Source organism: Brachycentrus maculatus, unplaced genomic scaffold (genome assembly GCF_059751285.1).
Source record: "Brachycentrus maculatus isolate JH-2025_06_01 unplaced genomic scaffold, ASM5975128v1 h1tg000010l, whole genome shotgun sequence".
Classification (NCBI taxonomy): domain Eukaryota; kingdom Metazoa; phylum Arthropoda; class Insecta; order Trichoptera; family Brachycentridae; genus Brachycentrus; species Brachycentrus maculatus.
Window position 1 is genome coordinate 100,271 of NW_028280764.1, and position 21,711 is coordinate 121,981.

General features: G+C 37.9%; 1 protein-coding gene across 1 annotated transcript; it reads left to right on the forward strand.

Moving 5' to 3' along the window:
* Nucleotides 1–562: 562 nt before the first annotated feature.
* Megf8 (multiple EGF like domains 8) lies at nt 563–21,662 on the forward strand. The gene is made up of 20 exons (XM_088261026.1): nt 563–811; nt 897–1,074; nt 3,357–3,548; nt 4,251–4,477; nt 5,475–5,666; nt 5,783–5,879; nt 6,079–6,509; nt 6,662–6,826; nt 6,931–7,067; nt 7,604–7,843; nt 8,646–8,782; nt 11,212–11,425; nt 11,696–12,228; nt 12,318–15,057; nt 15,630–16,070; nt 16,389–16,562; nt 17,028–17,860; nt 17,952–18,250; nt 18,806–19,053; nt 19,665–21,662. Exons 2-20 carry the CDS (start codon nt 898–900, stop codon nt 20,630–20,632), a joined length of 8,445 nt encoding a protein of 2,814 aa, XP_088117152.1. The 5' UTR covers nt 563–811; nt 897; the 3' UTR covers nt 20,633–21,662.
* Nucleotides 21,663–21,711: the final 49 nt, after the last annotated feature.

Below are 21,711 nucleotides of genomic sequence, written 5' to 3' on the forward strand. Positions count from 1 at the left end.
TTACACCCCGGTCAGATAATAATGACTTTTGAAGATTGCAATCCGTGAGGATGATAAAGAGGAACGGTGCAAGTACGCAGCCTTGTCTGACTCCGGTAGAGACCCCAAACCAATCATTGTCAACTCTCATACGGCACTCGCTATTAATGTGAAGAGACTTAATTAGCCCCTCTCTTTTCGTGGGCACCCCATAAGCTTCAAGTACTTTTCAGAGTGTAGGCCTGTGCAGTCGACATTAGTTACAAATTAACAATTTTATGAAAATTAAAATTGCTATTCACAAAATTTGTATGACTTGGCATGAAATAAATTGGAAAATTTCTAACAATGGAATATATGTTGTAGAACCAGTAGATATAATGAAATATATCTCCAATGATGTAAGCAAACAATGAAATTATTGCATAATAGTAACTTGATAATTTTAAAAAACCTACTCTCTAGAAACACGTGATAGACTACATATTATGTGGATATGCGGCCCTCGAGTAGTTTATATTGTAGATATATAATAGGAACAACCCTAGTCCTTAGCACTCTCTGTGACTTTTACACAAGTTTTGTCTATGGCCGCTAATGTCAAACAAGACGGAGACAAAATTATTATTTTTGTGTTTGTATTTTGTCATCGGTGCTGGGAATTATAAAACCTTGTGAACTCAGTATTTCTGTTAACTTTTGATATTATAATGTTTTATTTATGAAACCAACCATTTAAATACGTACACACTAAATCACGCAAAATCCTTGCCAGGACACATGACCGACCAGAATTTTAAGTTGATAGCCTTGGACCAGCGCATGAAATCAAGTTAGTCAATGTTTATCGTCTTTTTAGGTCTTCAAAATAAGTTTTCTTCGTTTTATAATGTACTAAACTTTTTTTGTATTTGTAGCATGATTCATCCAAGAGTAAGAAAGAGAAGTGCTGGCTTAATAGCTGGCACATGGATGTGCTTAGTCGCTGTTATTTGTGCAGCAGTAACTACGGCACCATGTGATAAATCTCGAAGAGTTTTTACTGATTCCTCGGGTATTATCACTGATGGTCCTTCTGGCTCCAATTATACTCAGGTAATTATCCACTTAAACTATCTTAAATATGGATTTAATATCTCCATATTATTATTGTTGTTTGTTATTATTATTTTATTTACCTATTTTTATCGACTTGTATTATAATTAAATACAATCCTGATCTTTTTATACTGCACATGCACATGAAACTTGTGTTTCCTCGACTGTTCCTGTATAAATTGTGGGGAATGATGGATTGCACGGATTAGCGAGTGTTTTTGTCTAGAATTTTCACTCATGAATTACATGAAATTATAGTAACTTTAAACATAAAGAGTAAATCCACTCACAAGTAGGCATAGGCTATGAAACTTATAAAGTTGAAGCCTGAGTAGGGACATGATAAACGGTGTTGCATAAGCCGTAGCTAGATTTCAGAGTCACTTGTACATTAGGTAATTCAAAAAAAAATAAAAAATTTGCACGGATTATGGTGTGCTCCAAACCTCCACTTGTTTCTCCTCGGAAGATTTTTCAATTTCTATTTCAATTTCAATTTATTTATTTCAATTAATATATACATTACAAACTATAAAAAATTTAAATTGTATACATTAAAATAAAGTATATGCAAGAACTATTGCCAAAGGTGTAGAAGAATCCCGCTTCGGAAAACTCCTTCAGACATATGGAACAGATCAATATCCAATGAGATATTGTTCAACATAGCGGTAGCTCTTCCTACAGGCATAACCATGGGCAGGTTGGTCCTGTGTATAGGAATGTGAAACAATCTATGCCGACGCTGTCTTAGGTAACTATCGGGAACATACAGACCAATGTTCCGGATAATTTCAAGATTATCGATCATACCGCGCAACAATCGATAAAAATGCGTAGTCAAATACACATTCCTTCTAGTCTCTAAACTATTGTAGCCAAGCATACCCTGGAGAAACTCAGTCGGGTAGATGCGTTTATAAAGGAATTGCAATTGAATTAAATAATTACTTACTTCATTCGCAATTTATTCTACAATCTTTAACAATGATAGAAAATACTTATCGCTACATTACATTAATACAAATGAATGATTACTGATTACGTTACACTTTTGGTTTTTAAATATTTCATTGAAATCACTATGCGGCTAATGGTAACTGGAGGTAGACTTGGTCCTGGTGGTAGCTGGATGATGAGAGAGACTGAGTTCCTAGCTCTCTGTCTATTTAATGGTTTGTCTCGTTCTACGCGTGGTGACGTCACGCTCGTCTGCGGTATTTGTCAATATTGGCTCTTCTCTGGACGCCGTTCGTGTCATATTTGTCTATGCTGGTTGGGGCACCGCAAAATGAATAAATATATTTTTTTTAAAGTTGGCAAAATGATTGCAAAAATTTTTTACTTCTTTAAAATTTGTATATATATACAATAGCTACCAAATCAGTTCATCTTGCAAGTCTTTTAAAGTAACCACAAGTAATACTTAGAAAATATATTCAGTTTTCTTGAGGAAATAAAAAAGACTGCAATACTTATATAACATTTTTCATAGTGCAGTTTACATATATATGATCAAATATAATGGATTGTTTTGTTATAATGGAGTTATGAAACTATTTTACTTATTTATTTGGATTAAGCTGTTTTATTTCTATCTGCTGTACCAATGTTTCAGCCATTCTTTCAGGAACCTTTTTATGGAGCTCTACTACAGAAAAGCTATTTTTTACTACACAATTTCAGTATCACTCCGTCCTAATGAAGGTTCTTGTAAGGGTGCCCAAAATGTTGATAGGAGAATATATTAATACAAGGTTTATCATAAAAATTATGACTTTCATTTTTAAAAGGATTTTTTTCACTCTTTTATTTATGGCAAAGTATTAGATGAGATGATGCGTCCACCTCCGTGGTGTAATGGTCAGCGTGTTTTGCTACCGTGCTGGAGGTCCCGGGTTCGATTTCCAGCGGGGGGTCAAATAAATATAAGTGATTTTTTCACTCAAATATTTATTCCTGAACTGGTACCTAATGTGCAGGAGTGATCACCCTGCCTTCATGTGTTAACGATCAAGATAACCCTGCATTTATATGATGCAGTGACCTATGCACCATTGGGTGCGGATGAGGGTTTTGAAGAAGATTAGATGAGATTTTAATTGACTTAATTTTTTTTTCTTTATTTTAAATTCTTTTGCATTACATGACATAAATTCAAATACAAAAAAATATGAATCAAAAATAAATATAAATACAAAAAAAGATCCCACAAAGGCATGGCCTGTGTGTGGGTATACAATATAATTTAATAAATCATTATTTATATTATTTTCCAGGACTCGCATTGTGAATGGTTGATCAGGGCTCAAAATGCCAGTCAGTTTATTACTCTAAAGTTCCGGAGCATGGGAACTGAATGTTCATATGATTATGTGTTTGTGTACGACGGGAACTCCTTCCGTGCACCACTACTCGGCAGCTTTAGTGGGAAAACTGAACCACAGCAAATAACAGCTACCAGCGGTTATGTATGTTTACCTTTTCATTTGATTTTATTCCGTCTTTTGGTAAAACATCTCACAATTTAAAAAAATAACAGTTAAATCCTCAGAAACTACATATCCTTCCCCTTTTGTCAACTTAGTTACAATTGCTATGGCATCCTATCTCTACGGAAAGTTGACCGATCCAAACATTATATCGTGGGTATACTGGCAAAAAACGTTAACATTTAAAGCTTTTAACCTGAATAAAATACCCGCTATTAAACTTAAATTTCAATTTACCTGTGAAACCACATAAATATGACATTTCAAACTACTTTGTGTATTTTGCCAGTTTCTAAAACGTTGAAAACTTTATAATACTGCATCATTAAGTCAAAATTGTATATTTTCGAGTTAACGTTTTTTGCCAGTACACCGACGATATGTATGCATCAACTCACTCCGTATCTATTTTCATGAAATCTGACATGGTGTACTTGATTATATGCTTGACTGCAAAGCTGGCATTGTAGGTTAGATTCCTGGCAATTGCAAAAAAAATATGTCTGCCTTCCTTTCCCATTCTTTTAAAACAATTTTTGTTTTGGTTAAATAGTTTATGTATTTGGTAAAATAATATGAAGAATAACTCCTATAATTGGAGATAATCCCGATTTGTAAGTAATTGGACACACTCAAAATGTTGTAAATAAAAAGTTTATTCTATTACAAATTTGATTTCAGATGCTCATCTTATTGTACAGCGATACAAATTATGTGCTGGACGGTTTTAAAGCAGAATTCTTCACACACAACTGTCCTAATAACTGTTCTGACAGAGGGGCGTGTGCTCTGCACACTTGTCTGTGCGAAGGCGATTGGGGGGGTAATGACTGCAGCGTAGAGTTATGCCCCCAATCCTGTTCTGGTCATGGAGTCTGTCGTGAAGGACGTTGTCACTGTCACAAAGGGTGAGTTTTATATAAAATATTTTAACTTTTATCAACAGCCATTGTTAAGATAGGTTAGAGTCCAGCGTGAATGGTCAAAGTTTTTATCTTATTTAACTGTGAAAGTGCGGCATAGTTTTTAAAATGTAGAATTTAAAAAAATGGAATTCATTAAATTGATTATTATCAAGTTATTACCAAAATAATTAGGTTCCTTAAAATTATTTTCACCAGACCTTATGCTGACATACTTGCTTAGGTATGAGATGACACGTGTCCATAGTTTTTTTTATGGACGAAGACAGGGGAGGCAAGGATTGTGAATGTTAAGTTATTTACGAAGTTCTTTTTTCTGAATTATTTTTTTTTACTTTTTTTAAAACACTGATTGTTATGCCTCTATGACAGTGTAAAAGTAAATTGATGTAATTATTCAAATTTAAGTTATTAGATTACACACTGTCCGTGTTCATTGATTTCAATGACGATATGATTCATGATTGAATCGGACATCTGTCATTCAAATTAAATCAACAATGGTTATGCCGGAAGGAAATGTATAAAAAATTTTGCCTCATCGCAAAAATCATTGATATATCAAAAAAATTGAGTTTTATTTCAATAACAGTATTATATTTCTTGCATTATTGCAAAATATCTACATTTCATTATTTGCTTGTAAATGTGTATATAACACTACATTCAATTAATGTACCGTAGAACGGGGCTACTTGAACTTTGATGTGTTACTTGAGCCCAGTACAAAAAAAAATCAAATCTGTATTTGGTCTACAATAATGAATGTATCGACATTGTTCATTGTTTCCCTGACAGGTGACACTTATTGTCACGATATACATTCATTATTGTAGACCAATACAGATTTAAATCTCTTTTTTGTACTGGGCTCAAGTAACACATAAAAGTTCAAGTAGTCCCATTCTACGGTAATGTTATTGAAAACTATAATGATTTTTTTTATGTTGACACAACCTTTTATCATCATTTGTTTTTGTAGGTTTTCTGGTGTAGCGTGTTCATTAAATTCTTCAGATTTTAATGGTAATAGATGGCATTGGCTGTCACATTCAAGAGGTGGATTAACTCCAAGAGCTGCCCACTCTGCTATATATGTTAACCATACTGATTCACTTTATATCTTTGGAGGTTACGACCTAAACAATGTTTTGGGCTCTTTGCAAATTTACAGGTATTTTATTTTATCCAGTAAATTTATTCATTGACAAAATCATTTTTGTTTTCTTATTTCATATTAATTTATATCTTTCCAAGTTTTTATACCATTATTAAAAATAAATATTTCAGATTTGCAACTAGTCAATGGGAAGATGAGTTTGGTAAAGTTATTCAAGGAATGTCCTCAAATGAATTTGATCAATCGCTACTGAAAGAAGTATTACAGGTAATTTGTTTTGTTTATTATAATAATTATTATTATTTCAAGGGATAATGAACATAGCATTTTCATCAATAAATTTCTCAATTTATAAATTCTACCAACAGTTATATACATATAATGAATCCACATATAGAGTAAGAGTAACAAGGACAAACATGACAAGGTAAACTTTAAATAGCAAATTTGTTTATATTTTTTTCAGGATGGGTCCGACAGATGGGGTCTAAACAGAGGAACATTTTTCAATCAATTTTTGTATTCATCTCTTGTGAGACGCAATCGATCGCCCGGATCACATTTGGATATTCAGGAAGGTCCCAAAAGCAGCTATACCAACATGTCCACTGTTGACTATGAATCCTTTAATAACACCAAGAAGGACAAGCCTGATCCTCGATACGGCCATGCAGCTTGCCAAATAGGAACCGGCTTTATGCTGTACGGAGGAAAATTGGCCAACGGGAGTTTGTCTAACGAACTTTGGTTCTTTGATGCCGTACAAAAAAATTGGTCCATTCGAGCGGAAAATTCTCTCTTCACTCCTCCGGCTCTCACTCGACATACGCTGACAGCAGTAGATAATGAGCTGTACTTGTTTGGTGGCAGTACTAGTGATGGGGAATTTTCATCCAGGTATTACGCTCATTCATTTAGAACTCTTTCGAGACAGTACGCCATAGAATCACAAGATTTCTAATGTGGCAAATGGCCATAATTACACAAAGTAGTTAAGTAAAATGGATTTAACTTATATCTAACCGTTCTTGTTATTCTTCTTTTTTCAGGATGTTTCGTATTACAATATCATCGAGTGACACAGAATCTTGGGAAGAAGTTAGGGTTAGAGGTGGTAAGGAACTGGACGTCAGAGTTGTTGCTCACAGCGCTGTGTATCATTCTTATTCACATTCCATTATTATTTATGGAGGGGTTGTTGCGGGAGTTGCCAGGTAAATAAAATTAATCTTTACTCTATGAAGTTCAATTATGAAATTGAAAAAATTATATGTTTTAAAATATCCTATTAGTATTATTGGAGTAAAATTGTTTTCAGGTTTTCCAAACTTTCCGACCAAATGTTTGCGTTTAACATAAAGAATAAACATTGGAGTGAGCTACATTATCCACGAGCTCATCTCAGAGATACATATGTTCCCAGAGAAAGAGCCTTTCATACTGCCACTATTATCGGTAAGAATTTCATTCATTATATCAAATCGGTTGTTGTTATATTGAGCAACAAACCACAACAAGTGGATATTATTCATTTTTTTTAAATACATTATGTTTGTTTCTGCTTAATGTAAGAATTATTCACTTATTGCAAATTGATTGTGTTGAGTAGAACCATAACTCTGCAATAAATGTATAACGGTTGCAAAGGATAGAAACAAATAATTTGTTAAACATATAAATAGCTACATTGGTTGATATTTCACTTTTGAAAATATGGGAATTCACTGTGGAATGATCAAAGTTATTATTTATTTTCTTATTTAAAGTAGATGTAACTTTTTGCTAGTACACCATTACGTTATTATATGATAAGTACATTGTTACATGTGATAATTAGAAAAAAAATTGTTCAAGAAAACACATACATATTTATAAACTACTGTTTAAAAGGTCCAATTTCAATATCGCTTTATTTTTTGCTAAAGAAAGACCTAAAAATCAGGGCTTTAGTACGAGTCGATAGTGTTGAAACATGTCTGATTGTTTTGCAGGCAATTATCTGGTTGTGTTTGGGGGGTACTCTCACCGCCACAACAAGGAGGAGATATGCTACGACAACCAAATGTACCTGTACCATCTGGGGTGCCATGCGTGGACCAGCGGAGAGGTCCTGGGGGGCAGCGGGCCTGATAGCGAGTACCCCAAGACTCAGGGGGTATTTGCTCATGCCGCTGCCTTGCGCCCTCCTTCCACACTCCTCCTGGCCGGGGGCTACCACGGGAATGTCAACGGTAACACAAAATTCTGTAAAATTGAAATATTGACGACAAGTGGTGCAGTTGGTTAGATACTTGATTGCGAAACTGGCATCGCGGGTTCAATTCCAGCCAATTGCAAATAAGATCCATGAAATTTTCTTTATTAATTTGTCTTAGTATTTGTGATGTATTTCTCACATCTTTTGTTCCCATGTTTTTTTTCCAATTGAGTGTTTGTAATTGGATTGTAACAATCTGTTAACGCTTAATGTTTCCTTTCCTTTCAAAAGTATATTTCAAAGATTTTACATACATAAGAGGTAGTAACACACATGTTAGGAAGTGATGCACTAAACTTTTTATGCGACTTGCGCGACATCTGTAGATGAAACCTAGAGTTATAGTTTGGGGCACGAAAACCGTCAGTAGAGGGTACAAGGAGCATACATTTAAGCGGTCCAAACATATTTTATTTGATGCTTTCATTATTTTGTCGACAAAAAATACTTAAAGATACAAAAATTACATTTGAAAGATTGCCTCACATCACTTTTTACAATAACACATTTTGGACGGGGATTTTTTACGCCTGTGGACCGCTGGCAATGGTATTTGATTAGTACATTATATTCATATAAAAACATATAATAATTTCTTCTTTTCTGACTTTCAAATGAAGCTGACACGGAAGGTAGAAATACCCTTCCAGTCCTTAAGCATTAATCAACTGAACAAGTAGAAATACCTTTCCCATCCTAAGTGTGTTAAGAAATGGTTTGTTTTTAACAATCCCCGTGATTCTCATCCTTTTATTTTTACATTTGTTGGGTTGCAGGTGATCTTTTGGCATTTGTTGTACCCGGCTGGCTGGGTGGGGTGGGTGCAGGAGACCCGGAAGCAGCTTGTCCTCGCCATCGCTCCCATGCAGAGTGTCTCGCTGATCCGGAATGCGGATGGTGCTCGGCTGATGAAGTAAGTAGTTAATTTCAGCTATCAGCATTAATCGCCGAAAGAAATCAATAATTTATTTTACAGAAATTGTATAAAATATATATACCGTAAAGTGGGTATACATTGCACCAAAATACTGCATTTTTTCAAAAAATTGTCTATTCAGATCAGGTTTTTTACTTTTTCTGAGGTTTCAACTATTGCAATGTAATAACACATATACCTGTAACATGTCTGATATATTTTTAAATTTTTATCTATTTTGCCTGTATTTTTTTTTAATATTTATATTTTGGTGCAAAGTATCCCGGGGTAAAGTACAACTTTGCACCATGATATTTTCTCTACACTTTTTGTACTAGAATCCAAATTGATGCAAAGTAAAGGCTATCCTACAAGTTTCTTTGCACTTTATGAAGGGTTTTGGCTCACAGTTCGCTAAATGCAGATTATAATATTGTATAATTATGGAAAAATAAGACACTTAAACAAAAAAAACACAAAAAAATATGAAAAAATCTAACACAAATGATTTTTTTTCCAATACTGAAGGTTCAAAATTATATAAAATAAAAGGTGGATATTAAAACATATCGTACTACATAGGTTATAGGAATTCAAATGAAAGTAGGTCTAAATATGGTCAAGTTCCGGGACGGTAAAGAAACCTCTTTTGGATTGCATTTTCGGTTCTTTTATGGAACCCACTACATCCTTCCAACAATATTGAAGGAAGTCATCCTTCATCGGCCACTTCCACAATTTGAGACTCTCTTGCATAGATTTAACAGATCTGTCTTTCTTTATTTCCAAAATCTGTCCCGAAAATTTTTCTCCTTCATAATGAAATACGACATATTCTCCCACCTTCTTTTTTACTGGTCCTAATGAAACTGAAGAACAAATACGATAACTGGTTTCAGTCATCGTTTTTGTTCTTCTCCCTCTTCCTCAAAGCTTCCGTGTGAACTATTATCAGTTAATGCTAGATGTGCTGGAAGTTTCGATGCGGAAGGTGGGATCATTGATATAGTTGTTTCAGGTAGCATTTGTGTCTCGTCAACGTTCATTTCGACATTTGGATCGTGAGCAATGCTCTTACCTGGTTCTATCGGTATTGTTTTCCTGCGTTTTAAGACTAAATTCTTTGGGTTGAATCTGTTTTCTTCCAAAAACTGTTGAAAACTCTGACGCACATCATCGTCATACGCTTTTAATGGCAACTGATTAAGCAACTGACTAGTTTTAGCAACAGTCAAGGTTTTATGTCTTTGCAAAAATGATCTTATCCATTCAGAGCCTGATACGTTGTTCTTTAATATTCGTACTCTTCTGCCAAATCTATTCAAATAGGCTATTAGAATGTAGCGAATGTTAAAAACGCTCACTGGGAAACCGTACTCACTCATGTCTACTATGCAGTTTACTAAGGATTGCTCTTCGCCCTTGTCACATATCGGAGGTTTTCCCACAGGTTTTGTGTGCTGACCTTAGAGCTTATAGTTAATCGTCCTTCTGGGGATTTTGAAAATTTCTTCAGCCTTTCTTTGACAAATTGTACCATTTCGAATGGCCTCTAAACACTGCTCCACTCTCTTCGGTGTAAAATCGCAGTATCGTCTGGCATAAGGCCGCTGTTTGTGTGTTCTTGACATTTTTGAAAAAAATATACCATCAGAAATTAAGTAAGTACACAAAACCTTTAGATATTCAGCAAAAATGTCAAGTTGTATTAGCCGTTTTAAGACTTTTGATCAAATTAATTAAATGTGGCCCTTTGTGGATACTTTGCACCAGGTGCAATGTTACCCCAAATGTGGTCAATACAAGTCAGTTCTTAAAAAAATATTATTTTTACATAAACTTGACAACGTAACGAAAAAATACAGAATTTGAGAAAAGCAGGGCCTACCTACCTACGATTTAGAGACCACTCACCTGTTGGAACTTGTTTCAGTATACTGATTACACTGGATTTTTTTGGACACAATTTTCAGACAGAAAACTTTCTTTACGTTCGGACAGGAAAAACGCATTGAAGCAATAGCGAACGACTGTTACTTCTGTAAACTAAAAAGTAGATTGAAGTGCCATCTATCAGAAACAATAGAAAGTAGAATGAAAAATGACATGTATCAGAGATGACCAGCTCCACAATTTCTTTACAGAAGGTGGTGCAAAGTATCACCCACGGTGCAAAGTATACCCACTTTACGGTATATTTATATTTTTTCCTTTATAAGATGTCTTGTTTCGATTAAGTTTTTCAAACTACAATATAATATCTAATGTCCGATTTTTGCATCAAAATTTTAACTTTAGTATATTATCTTGTTTGACTATTGCGGTCATAATGAAGTACAAAATGGTTACAGATACGCAATAAAACATCCGGATTCCTCGTCACGTATACTACCACTTAAAATCGCTCTTATATTTTTTCCACGCAGGTATGTTACGGGCGCACGGTGGGATCTAATTGCACCACTAACCTGCAGTCGGTGCGATGTGGCGGGGTATGCCCCGCACTGGGGGATTGCCACTCCTGCTTGGCACTGGGGGGCCCCGCCACCTCGGGGACCCGCCTGCCCTCTGTTAGCACCAAGCTGGGCCTGCATCACTGCACCTGGTGTGTGCAGAATGCACGCTGCCATCACAAAGACGGTCAGTCTCTAGTAACTATTTACATTTAGTCATCTTAGTCATCCAATTACTCTTGAGCCTAGCCAATTTCAATTCAATTCAATTAAATTCAAATTAGTTTATATTTATAATTAACGTACACATTACAAACTAAAATTTAAAGCGTATACATTAACAAAAATCGAAAATAAGCAAGAATACTTTTGTTAAGGATGTAGAAGAATCCCACTTAGGAATACTTCCAATTATTGTTATTAGTCAAACGCACATCACCAAATTTTGGTTTTCCAGATAACTACGGTGTGTGTGGTGAAGATACTCCATCTCAAACTCCTGGCTGGTGGGGGGAAACAGGCACCGAGGTGACAGGGGCGGAACAGTGTCGGTCATTGGACAGGCGGCCAGGCCTCACCTTCATCAAGTACCAACACCCCGCTGACTGGAGCCGTCCGGACCATGTTGCCATCATCAACGCTACCACGGTGGACTTCAACGCGGCTGGAGGGGGGCGAGGGGAGCCCGAGGGTGAGATGGTGGCGCGCCTGCGAGGCTTCCTGCGCGCCCCCGCCGTTTGGGAGGGGGCGGGGGAACTTCTGCGCGTATGCGCGGGCCACGCTCGGGCGCAGCTCAAGCTGGGAAGCACCCTGGCCGCCAACTTGACGGCTGATGTATCGGCTTGTGCACCCGCCGCCTGGCCGCCCCTGCAGCCGGGACGCCTGCCCGTCGACTTCCACGCCCACAAAGCTCTCTCCAGCGGACCATTTAGCTCGCATCAACAAAGTAAGATGGAATTACAGCACAATAAAACTCACGAAAATGCTAAGGTAACTCGTTATGGAACTTTATTTTCAGAAAAATACCGCCAAAAATTTTGAAAGGGAAAATTATTTAACGATATTTTGTATATTTACAGGTCTTCACCTTCGAATACTTGGAGCCTTATTCCAATGGTACTTGTTCTCAATATGAAAATTGTCTGCACTGTCTTACAGACTCCGACTGTGGTTGGTGTGAATTGACAGATAAATGCATTTCAAGATCTGAAAACGAGACTGAAAAATGTTTACTAAATGGGGATTGGCGATACTTGACTCTCCAACCTTCATCCTGCCCCAATTGCTCTAACTACATTAGTTGCTCTAGATGTGTTGCTAGTAATGGTTGCGAATGGTGGGCAGAAGATGCTCGCTGCGGACGAAGGGGTCGTGTGATCGACGCTGTTCAAGTAGAGGAAGAGTGTCCCCAACCATGTCACACTAGGAACAATTGTTCCACATGCTTGGATGAGAGAGGTAGATGTGTTTGGTGTGAAGCGACTCACCAATGCTTTAGTTTCAGTGTTTACACGAGCGAATACCAGTTTGGCCTCTGTAGAGAATGGCTCGATAGAACAATATCCCCCAGCGCACCAGTGAGCTCTTTAGGAAGTAATTCCAGACATGCGGATCAATGCAAGTCATGTACGCAACACGCCAACTGTAGCTCTTGCTTGCAGTCTCTCAGCTGTGGCTGGTGCTACTCTCGGGAAAACCCCATCAAGGGAGCATGTATGCAAGGTGACTTTGGGAGCTCGCATTCGGATTGCGGCCTTCTCCTTAACATATCATCGGAAGAAGCTCAGTGGGCTTATGCCCAGTGCCCAGATGTTGATGAATGTGGACTCGGCCTTCACGATTGTCACAAACAAGCCATCTGCACCAATACTCACGGCTCATATAGTTGTAAATGTCTCAGAGGTTATATAGGAGATGGTCGCACAAGTTGTACTAGAACCTGTTATAATAACTGCGCTCACGGATATTGCTTGGGTGCTCCCGATTACGTCTGCCAATGCGATCTCGGGTGGACCGGTGCAGATTGCGCAAACAACTGCGGATGTAACAACCATTCCACCTGCCATAAAGATGTCGGTATTTGTGATGAGTGTCAGGACTGGACCGAAGGTGAATTCTGCGATAGATGTAAAGTCGGAAGCTACGGAAATGCCACGTCGAGCCGTGGGTGCAGACGGTGTGATTGCAATGGGCACGGTGATGAGGAACTCGGAGTTTGCCACCTGCAAACAGGAGAGTGCTTTTGCAGAGACAATACGGAAGGTCCCAATTGTGAAAAATGTACCGGAGATTACTACGGTGACCCGCGTCACGGAGGAAGATGTTACTACCAATGTGAAGCTCGTGGAATGCTTACTGACGAAATAGAGCAGGGACTAGGGTCTCACAAATCTCATTCTGCTCCATGGGGCGGACCTCCAGTAAAAGAATGTCTTTGGATTATTTCTCCGGGAAATATTAGCGAGACCGCTTTAATACAACTGACAATCAATTCATCGAGATTGAATGTGTCTTGCGCTGACAATGCTGTTTATGTCTATGATGGATTGCCAGATTTGGGAGGTGGTCAACAGAGTCAGCTTATTGGGGTTTTTTGTAACGATGCATCTCCAATGACAGTAGAGGCTCGTTCAGGCCACTTGACCGTTCACTATAAACAAGGACCCACGGGACAAGGTTTCGAAGCAGTTTATAAAATTCTCAGTTGTGAAATTGGATGTCCCTTCCCGAGAGTTTGCAATAATAATCAATGTGTGTGTCCGGAGGGATTAGCCGGACTGAATTGTGAAAAAGAGCTCTGCCCTAAAAATTGTACCTCAGTGTTTAAACGTGGAACTTGCGATAAGGGTTATGGCAGGTGTCTTTGTTCGCCGGGGTGGGGTGGTGTAGATTGTTCCGCTAAACACCGACCTTATAAGCTGATATTTACTGAATTGTTCAACTCCCAAAATCTGGCTTACTCTTTAGATCATTTGAGGAAAACTTTGCCCAGATTCGGTCATTCCTTGGTTACTGACAAAAGAGGTTCTCTTTGGATGTTTGGAGGATATTCTCTATCTCACGGGCCCCTGAATGACATCAGATTATTTGATACGAGGAACAGTACTTGGATGCAAGTAACAGTGGAGGCCACCCCTGAAGCCAAAATGCCCGAAGGGAGATATTTTCATGCGGCAGAGATGATTCATGTGCGCCAAGTCATCTATATTTACGGTGGGTTAAGTGTTCAAGGCGCGGACGCACAGAATAAAACTCTCGGAGACTTTTGGCAATTCAGCCTCAAGGATCAACGTTGGAATATCATTGTGGGGGGTGAACAACAGCCGCCTGCACTCGCTGGACACACTCTAACTTTACAAAAAAATCAAGATTCGGAAACTCTGGTATTGATAGGCGGATTTTCACTAGAACATGGTTTTCTGCCAAACGTATGGGAATTTGACATAGAGAAGAACAAATGGAGTAAACTGGAAACAAAGGGCACTAAACCTATAGGCATTTGCGGTCACACCACAGTCTACCATTCTCCTACTCAAAGTCTGTACGTATTCGGAGGACTACTGTATTCTGTAAATGGGACCTTCATCTCAAATAAACTGTACGCACTCAATTACCAAACATTGACTTGGAGTGAATTACCTACATTTCCTGAACTCAATAGTCCCGGAGATGATTTACCTCGAGCCCGATTCCTCCATTCTGCCGTCACTACCGATGAATATATGATTGTGTTTGGAGGCCGTACCCATCCGCACAATGCTACAGATGCATTATCAGCATATGTTTATGGTTGCAACCAATGGATTCGCCTAGTAAAAGGTAAGTCTTTTATTCAATAAAACTTACTTTATTTCAATAATGGTGATTCCAATTATTCCATAATTTAAAAAGTATTATACAACTCTAATTCCTCCCATATTTTTGTTACAAAATTTTTTAAATTTAATTTCAACAATTTTTTCAGATTTTTTCATCTTTCTAAATATCACAAATTGCTTGTTTGTATATGAAAAAAAAGTGAAATATTTTTTTTTTTCAAAAGTTTTCTTTAATTTTTCGTTAATGAGGCTACTAAAGGGATGTAATGAACATCAAAAATTAAGTACATAAAATTATGTATTAAATATTAAATCAAACACTGATTTTTTTAGTCTACTTTTAATGATGTATTCTATGTTGTATTTTAGTGTTGAAAAAACACACCAATAATTGAAAATGCCATAACTAGGTGAAACGATTGTAACAAAATTTATTTTTATATGTTTTTTCAAAAATAAAATACAACTTAGTAGACTCAAAAAATCAGTGTTTGATTTAACATTTAATACATAAATTACAATGGAGTTACAAATTAAATGCTAAATCTATAAATAAGTACATAAACCTTTTAGATGTGTCAATAATTGGAGATCTGCCACCCCCGGTTTACGCTCACGCCATGACCCTGGACGCGGAGAGCGGAGCCCTGTACGTAGTGGGAGGCTGGGCGGGGGCGGCGCGCTGCTCCGTGACACGGGTCACGCTCCCCTCCGACCTGTGCCGCCTGTGGAGCACCGGCAAGCACGTCTGCCGCCACCACATGGGCTGCAGCTTCTGCGCCGTGTACCCCCTCGGGGGGCTCAACTCCACCCACTGCCACTCCATCGGCCAGGCAGACCTCTGCACCAGCCACAATGGCACGCTCATCACCAACAACGGCGCGGCTTGCGATGCGTCCCTGGTGGCCAACCGAGCCTGCGCCAACTTCACGACCTGCGGGACTTGCCTCGCGACCTGGCCAGCGTACCCTGAAACTGAACCTGCCTGCCAATGGTGTTCCGCTTGTGGTAAAGGTAAGCGAGTATCTGTCAATAAATAAGTTTTTTCTATTGCTAATTTTAATTCTCGCCTCCGTAGTGTAATAGTCAGCACGCTCGGCTGGAGGCAACACCATGCTGGAGGTCTCGGGTTCAATTCCCAGGGGTGACCAAAGTGATTCACTCTAGTATTTATTCAATATTACCCTGTATCACATTCCCTTCATGTGTTAACGATTAAGATAACACTGCTTTTATATGATGCAGTGCCGTATGCACCATCGGGTGAGGATGAGGGTTAGAAGAAGATGAATGTTAAGTGTCATTTCAATTACAAATTATTTTTGTTTTCAGGCGCGTGCATCCCTCACGGCCAAGATTGTTCCAATGGGTTGAACTTTAAGTGTGACACTCCATTTACTGCTATAATGAATTTGAACATCTGTCCCGAGAACAAATGCGCCGCTACAGATTGTGAACACTGCCCTAGAGAGACCTGTATTTGGACGAGACAGGTTTTATTATCAAGTAAGTTGTATTATTTGATTTGAGTTACTTTTTGCTCAGGATTTTTCACTGAATTCCATGGAAATGTCTCAATTTACCAGGATTGATACTGAATAAATTTCCCAAATGTTTATTAATTCTCTCATATTAATTCTAAATATAAATTTACATTAAGTAAAATTAATTTGCTTTTTCCCTTTATAATTTTAAAATTGTAATATTTGTTGCACCCATGTTTGAAACATGTTGTTTGAGAATAACCATAACATGTTAGAATCATGAAAAAGTCTGAATATTTTTTTTATACCTTTACACTTTTCTACTTTTACAATAATTGTTAAAATATCCTAGAAGATCCATTCCCGGTAAATCGACAGTCTTATTGTACAAGAGACCAAGAACTCTACTTCATCCAAATGTAATTTTTTTTTTTGCATATTTATTCTGTTGTGTTATGTGATGTTATCAATAATATTTTTTTTAAAGGTGAATGGACTCCAAAAGTTATATCAAACTCTCCGATCTACGACTGGGCATGCGTCCCCAAGGAAGGCCTCGGTAGAGGAAGTCAAAAATTGAGAGAACTAGAAACTTGTCCTCAAAAATGCCCCACTTTCAAGGACTGCCGCTCTTGTCTGCGAGCCGAGGGTGCCGAGGGGGGCACGCGAGAATGCCACTGGGCCACTCACCTGCAGACCTGCGTGACCCCTTCGCAGCAGGGAGTGGCCTGCGCGGGTGGCGTGTGCGGGCTCGTGTTGCGCCCTCAGGAAGCCGAGCAATGCCCCTCGCCCTGTGAGAGCTTCAGCCAGTGTGCGGACTGTCTGCGTCACGCGCACTGCGGCTGGTGCTCCCGCCAGGGTGAGGGTGGTGCCGAAGGAGACGGTCTGTGCACGCAGGGCTCCCTGGACAGCCCGGCGGAGCACCCGTTGCAGTCCACATGCCGAGCTCTGTACCAGGAGAACCGCAAGATAGAACTGAGCCCTAACGACACCATCTCCTGGCACTACGTGCGCTGTCCTCCAGAAAATGAATGCGCTAACGGGCACCACAGTTGCGACCCGGTATCGGAGCGCTGCGAAGACCTGCCCCTGGGCTACGAGTGTGTCTGCGGGCCCGGGTACCGAGCGGCGGGGGGGTCCTGTGTACCAGTGTGCACACAAGGCTGTGTTAGAGGATCTTGCATCCAACCCGATAACTGCAATTGTGATTTTGGATATGTCGGGGCCAACTGTAGCATACAGTGTCAATGTAATGGGCACGCAAAATGCGAAGGTCCGGACAAGTTGAATCAATGCTTGGAATGTCACAATAACACAATGGTAAATTTTCTTTTTAAAGTGTGTTATAAAAATTATTTCCTTTCTTAAATGAGATTCTTTGATTTTCATTGAGATGTTTTTTTTTTCATAGGGTGCACAGTGTGAAAAATGCAAACCTCTCTTTGTTGGTGATCCCACGGACAATGGTCAATGTATTCCTTGCATAACATACTGCAATGGCCACAGTTCTATTTGCTTGAGTGATTCGGCTGATATTCCTCTCATTTCCACGGATATGAGCGTAACACAGCTTGAGAGCTATTTAGGAGAAGGACCTACATCCAAAGCAAAATGTTTAAGATGTGCCAATAATACAGATGGTTTGAGATGTGAAAAGTGCATTGATGGCAATTTCCGTGGTTCTGAAGATTATAGAGACCCTTGTCGCCCGTAAGTAATTTTTAAAAATATATATAAAATGGTATAATAATAAGATAAGAGAATGCCAATAAAGGCATGCCTGGGTTTGATTCCCATTAAACTCCTGATTAATTTTAAAAAGGGTTTTTTTACTTATCCTGTCCAGAAGTGAATGTATTATTTAAATCATTTTTGTATGATTAAAAATGAGCTATATTCTTATTTATGTGTACATTATATTTTCAAAATCCTACTGAAATATTTCTTAACATTTTTTAAATGCCAATGATATCCTCATTTAAAATTAAGCAGTTGATTTCAAATGAAGCGCTTTCACATAAATATGCTTTAAAGTACTACATAAGAGATTACGTCTCAATATACCGGCACCTTGGTATTGCTACACAAAAACTGACCCATAAAATGTAAGAATGATTACCTTACCTTCACATTACACTACTAAGAATTCGTTAATTTGAAATCAAAGAAACCAGAATTCAAAAAGATTTTGTAATCAATATTTTTTTATCTTTTCAACATCTCTCACTCCTGCCTGGTACATTACAATATCTGTTTACGTTACAGGTGTGAATGCCACGGTCACGGGGATATCTGCGACCCAATTACTGGTGAGAAATGTAACTGTGGAAACAATACAGAAAGTGACGCTACTTGCCAGACATCCAGTTCTAGCAAGAACTCCGCCCAAGAGTGTTGGCGCTACCAATGTGTCAAGTGCAAAGACTCCTATATGGGTGATCCGAAAAATGGTCACCAATGTTATAAAATGATGACTGCTGATAGCAAAATGTGTTTTGATGCAAAATTAGTTGGTAAGTTATTTAATCAATAAATTAAAAATAATTGCAATGTAAAAAACATAGGACAATGAGATCATAAAGCTATGTTGAAAACATCCTACCTTCATGTGTCCCAAACTGCCTCACAATAGTACACAGTAAAGGGTTGTTGATTCAGTATTGAAGAAACCAAATTTCAAATTAACAAATTGGATAAAAATGCGCATATTTTAAATTTACAAAGCATGGAAATGTTTCAAATTAAATTTGTGTATATTTATCGTTAAAATAAAAATAAAAGCAGGTAATGGTCATTTTTTTCAACCATGTCTTTTTTTTAATTACTTTTTTCCCTTTCCCTTACAATTTAGAATTTTTTTATTTTGTAAGTTTTCTTTAAAAAATCCGTTTTATTAAAAAAAAAATTAACTAGTGAAAAATAGAAATACAGTAATAATAATGAATCAAATCTGAAAAATCTATAATGTTACATATATATATTTGTATGCATTTTTTTTTATTTACAAAGATTCTCTAAATATATTATATATTATTCATAAATACACTATACACATCGTGTTTTACATAAAAATAACAATATGTGCATATGAAAATAAAAACAACCACTTTGTTTTTGCTTACAGATGAGTGCAAAGTGAGGCCTCGCATGCTTAATCCTGGACACACTGTATTCTTCGTAGTCATTCCAAGATTCATGAATGTAGACATCAGAGTCATTATAGACGTAACTCAAGGTGCTCTGGATATTTTCATGAGCCCTAATGACAGCTCCTTTGTGGTCTCTGTAAATTCTAGCTCCGGTGAACACCATGTGAAACTTGATTCAACCTTTTTTCCAAATTATCCTCAAATAACCGAGCCGTTCTTCTTAAATAGATCTAATTTTGACAAATCATATAAATCAAAATCACATTTACAAAAAGTCGAGTATACATTAATTTCGCACGATGCGGAAGGTTTAAGCACCTATATCACGGTCGATAAGAAGAATACATTACTATGGGTGAAGGGGCTTAAAAATCGCCTGGTTTTGACATTGCCCCAAGCCGTACACGACTTGGGGTATACCAAATTTTATCTGGTTTTAAAGGCTCTAGATATCGAAGACGGAGTTTCTAAACCGAGTAAAGGAATGGTTTTCTTCAGGCAGGATCAGCTCCACATCGACTTGTTTGTGTTCTTCTCGGTTTTCTTTTCTTGCTTCTTCCTGTTTCTGGCGGCTTGCGTGGTGGCGTGGAAGGCCAAGCAGGCGGCGGATGTGCGGCGCGCTCGGCGGCGCCACGTGGTAGAGATGCAGCACATGGCCAAGCGGCCCTTCGCCTCCGTCACGCTGCTGCTGAGTCCCGCCACGCCGGGGGCGCAGCGCAAGAAGGCGTGGGCGCGCAGCGTGGCGGCGGGCCTGGAGGCGCGCCCCGTGGCGCTCGAGCCCACGGCGGACGGCGTGGCGGCCGTGGCCTCCGTGCTGGTGCGCCTGCCTGGAGGCCGCGCCGCGCCTGCTCGCCTGGCGCTCGCCTCCTCGCTGGTGCTGCTCGCGCGCACGCTGCCCTCCTCGGGCCGCACATTCCTGCGCCGTGCCCCGCCTCCCACCTAGACTCACACACCACCTCTCTAAGCGAGACTGTACTATGTTTCTGGTTGTAAATAATTCTTAACCCATGACAACAATAAATGTAATTATATTAATATTGATGGCAATAACTTGTAAGGTTGTAAATAACCTTTCTCTTGCAGCTCTTGTAACAAGAGAAGGTAAAATATACGGATATATATTCATTCGATCAAATATTTATCTTATTGTTCTGAACTTGAGTCAGATTTGCATGCTCAATAATTGACAAATCTTTTTTCAAGATTTTAATATGTATTAAAACAATCTTATCTCATTAAGGAATGGTATACCTTCAAAAAATTACAAAAACAGATTTCTGATGACTTATTATTGTGTTCCTTTTGCACTTTATTGTATCCATCAGGCAAAAATATTGTTTACAGCTAAGCATGAAAAATCTTGTTTCTAAATGAATGGAAAAACTAACAAATCATTTTTTCAACCTTTTGATTAATAATTGGTCATGAATGTCATTAAAAACTGATTTCTGAAATTCTTTTGTTGATATATACAGAGAACTTTCAATGACATGCATAAATGAATTATTTAAACAAAACATAAATAGTATATAATATTATGCATGGCGGTATTCCTGGATTTGTTGTACTGGTTGAATTTTGTTATACCTGCACTTAACAATACCTTGAATGACATAGTGAAACTAAAATTAACAATAATTATAAGAAACAAGAATGAGATAAAAATAGTAAAAGCTAGTTTATTCCAACAACAATACTCGTAATAAAAAAATTGACAAATTTTACAAAACATTACTTTGTTTTAGTCACTCCAACAATATATACATAACTTGATAATTCGAAGTGGTGTGATAAATCAAATTTTTGTATTGTTTGCCATAAAATTCTAATTCAATAACCTTTTTTTTTTGTTTAATTTTTTTTTAAATTATTTATTTTCAAATGATTAAAATTGCAAATTTCATTTGCAGCTTTTGTTATTTATCAACAAAAAATATAAATTACCTTTGAAGCATTAATTTTTAAATGGAAAATGACCTTGAAAAAATATATATGTGTAATATATTCAGAACATTTTTAAAC